Source organism: Gobio gobio (genome assembly GCF_949357685.1).
Source record: "Gobio gobio genome assembly, chromosome: 18".
Taxonomy (NCBI): Eukaryota; Metazoa; Chordata; class Actinopteri; order Cypriniformes; family Gobionidae; genus Gobio; species Gobio gobio.
The window spans coordinates 48,085,395-48,087,894 of record NC_137111.1 but is presented as its reverse complement, the minus strand read 5'-3'; the positions used below and the strand labels follow the sequence as shown (position 1 = coordinate 48,087,894).

General features: G+C 45.7%; 1 protein-coding gene across 1 annotated transcript in view; it reads right to left on the bottom strand.

Moving 5' to 3' along the window:
* Positions 1–2,500, bottom strand: part of dntt (deoxynucleotidyltransferase, terminal) — a gene marked incomplete at both ends in the record, with an annotated part of 247,276 nt that overhangs the window by 184,061 nt on the left and 60,715 nt on the right. The window contains one exon of the mRNA XM_079843630.1: positions 235–405. Coding sequence (XP_079699756.1) covers positions 235–405 — 171 coding nt within the window. The remainder of the gene's footprint in view (positions 1–234; positions 406–2,500) is intronic.

Here is a 2,500-nt window from a genome sequence, read left to right as displayed (position 1 = left end):
GTGTGTGTGTGTGTGTGATGGGTAGGTTTAGGGTCAGTGTAAGGGGATAGAAAATACGGTTTGTACGGTATAAAAACCATTACGCCTATGGAATGTCCTCACATTTCACAAAAACAAACATGTGTGTGTGTGTGTGATGGGTAGGTTTAGGGTTAGGGGCAGTGTGTGTGTGTGAGTGTGTGTGTGTGTGTGTGTGTGTGTGTGAGTGTGAGAGGGTTGGGTCTCATTCCGCACCTCTACGATGGCCTTGCTCTGCTCCCCCAGGCAGGGCAGGCTGTGCGTCTCCTCCAGCCGCTGTAGGGCCCCAGGGAGGCTCTTGAGCACTGAAGCGGCCCTGCGGAACGCCAGACACGGCCCTCGCTCTCCACTGAACTCCAGCTTCTCCGCCAGGACCTCCAGCGCTTCCTACAGCACAGACGAAGTGTGAAAAACACTGGAAATATGAATGAGCATAAAATGCGAAAAGGTCAAATAAAAGGCGGCACGAGTGAGGAAAACAGATGAGAGGAGAGCGAGAGCGGTGTGTGTTTACAGTGTCAGCGCACTGACCCGAGCTGGACCGCCTCAGAGCTGCCACTCGTTCTTCTGTATTCCCTCCATCACACTCGCTCCTCTCCTCCATCAGCTGAGCTTCTGGGCCAGGGCGGGTTCAGATCACCTCCCTGAGACCCGTGGGTCTGTGATCAGTGGAGAGGAACCTGTCATTTTCCACTTGTTCACAAGCGTTTCCCTGAGGGCCGCTGGCACGCTCGTATGTGTGTGTGTGTGTGTGTGTGTGTGTGAGCGATGAAGAGATGAAGAGTGTGTGCTGCTGCCTTTGTTCTTCCGTTTATTTAAAGCACTCATGAAATCACTCTTTTATATGACAAACCAAACTGATTAAAGTTCCAGAGTGTGTGTGTGTGTGTACCTGTGTGTGTGCACGAGTGAGTGTGTGTGAACCTGTGTGTGTGCGAGTGAGTGTGTGTGTGTACCGATGAGTGAGTGAGTGAGTGCATGTGTGTCTCTTAGTGTGTGTACATGTGTGTGTGTGTACATGTGTGTGTGTGTGTACGTGTGTGTGTGTGTGTGTGTACGTGTGTGTGTGTGTGTGTGTGTGTGTGTGTGTGTGTGTGTGTGTGTGTGTGTGTGTGTGTGAGTATGTGTGAGTGCATATGTGTGTCTGAGTGTGTGTGTGTGATTCAATTAGTGTGTGTGTGAGTGAGTGAGTATGTGTGTGAGTGCATGTGTGTCTTTTAGTGTGTGTACATGCATGTGTGTGTACGTGTGTGTGTGTGTGTATGTGTGTGAGTATGTGTGTGAGTGCATGTGTGTGTCAGTGTGTGTATGTGTGTGTGATTCAATTAGTGTGTGTGTGAGTGAGTGTGTGTGTGTGAGTGTGTTTGTGTGAGTGAGTATGTGTGTGAGTGCATGTGTGTGTCTGAGTGTGTGTGTGTGTGTGTGTGTGTGTGTGTGTGTGTGTGTGTGTGTGTGTGTGTGTGTGTGTGTGTGTGTGTGTGTGTGTGTGTGTGTGTGTGTGTGATTCAATTAGTGTGAGTGAGTGTGTGTGGGTGTGTGTGTGTGTGTAAATTTTTACTAAATTTTTCAACTAAACATCGAAATACATCTAATTAATAAACTAAATTAACCATTTAAACTAAATTACTGATCAAATTATTGATCTAAAGCCCACACTGTCACTGTATGATACTTGAAATTTTTCCAGATTGGCTATACAGGTGAATAAAATTATGCTGCATTATTTTCCTGTTTAACACTGTAAAGCTGCTTTGAAACAATCTACATTGTTAAAAGCGCTATATAAATAAAGTTGACTTGACTTGACTTGTGTGCGCGTGTGCGTATGTGAGTGTGAGAATGTGTGTCAGTGAGTGCGTGTGTGTTAGGTGTGTGATTCAGTGAGTATGTGTGTTTGTGCGAGTATGTGTTTGAGTGCATGTGTGTGTCTGAGTGTGTGAGTGCATGTGTGTTTGTGTGCGTGTGTGTGTGTACGTGTGTGTGTGTGTGATTCAGTTAGTGTGTGTGTGAGTGTGAGTATGTGTGTCAGTGAGTGCGCGTGTGTGTGTGTGTGCATGTGTGAGTATGTGCGTATATATTTGTGTGTGTGTGTGTGTGTGTGTGTTTGTGTGCTCGCAAGTGTGTGTATGTGAGTGTGTGAGTGCATGTTTGTGTGTGTGTATGCTTGTGTGCGCGCGTGTGTGTGTGAGTGAGTGTGTGTATGTGAGTGCATGTTTGTGTGTGTTAAAATGTTTTATAATTTATTTGTACATCTTGGAAGTAAAATTTAACTTCAGACGTTCAGAATCCTTTACCTTTTTAATATCGCTCATAATCCTCTAACACAACAGAAGAGAAGTTTGTGAAGCAGAAGCTGATCTGAGATCTGATGTAATAGTGAACTTCAAGGTGATTCATTAATGCTCTGTGCCAATCAACCGAATCTTCACACTGGGAAACGTGCAGCAGTTTCAACTCAGACTTCCAACTTGGAAATTCAAGC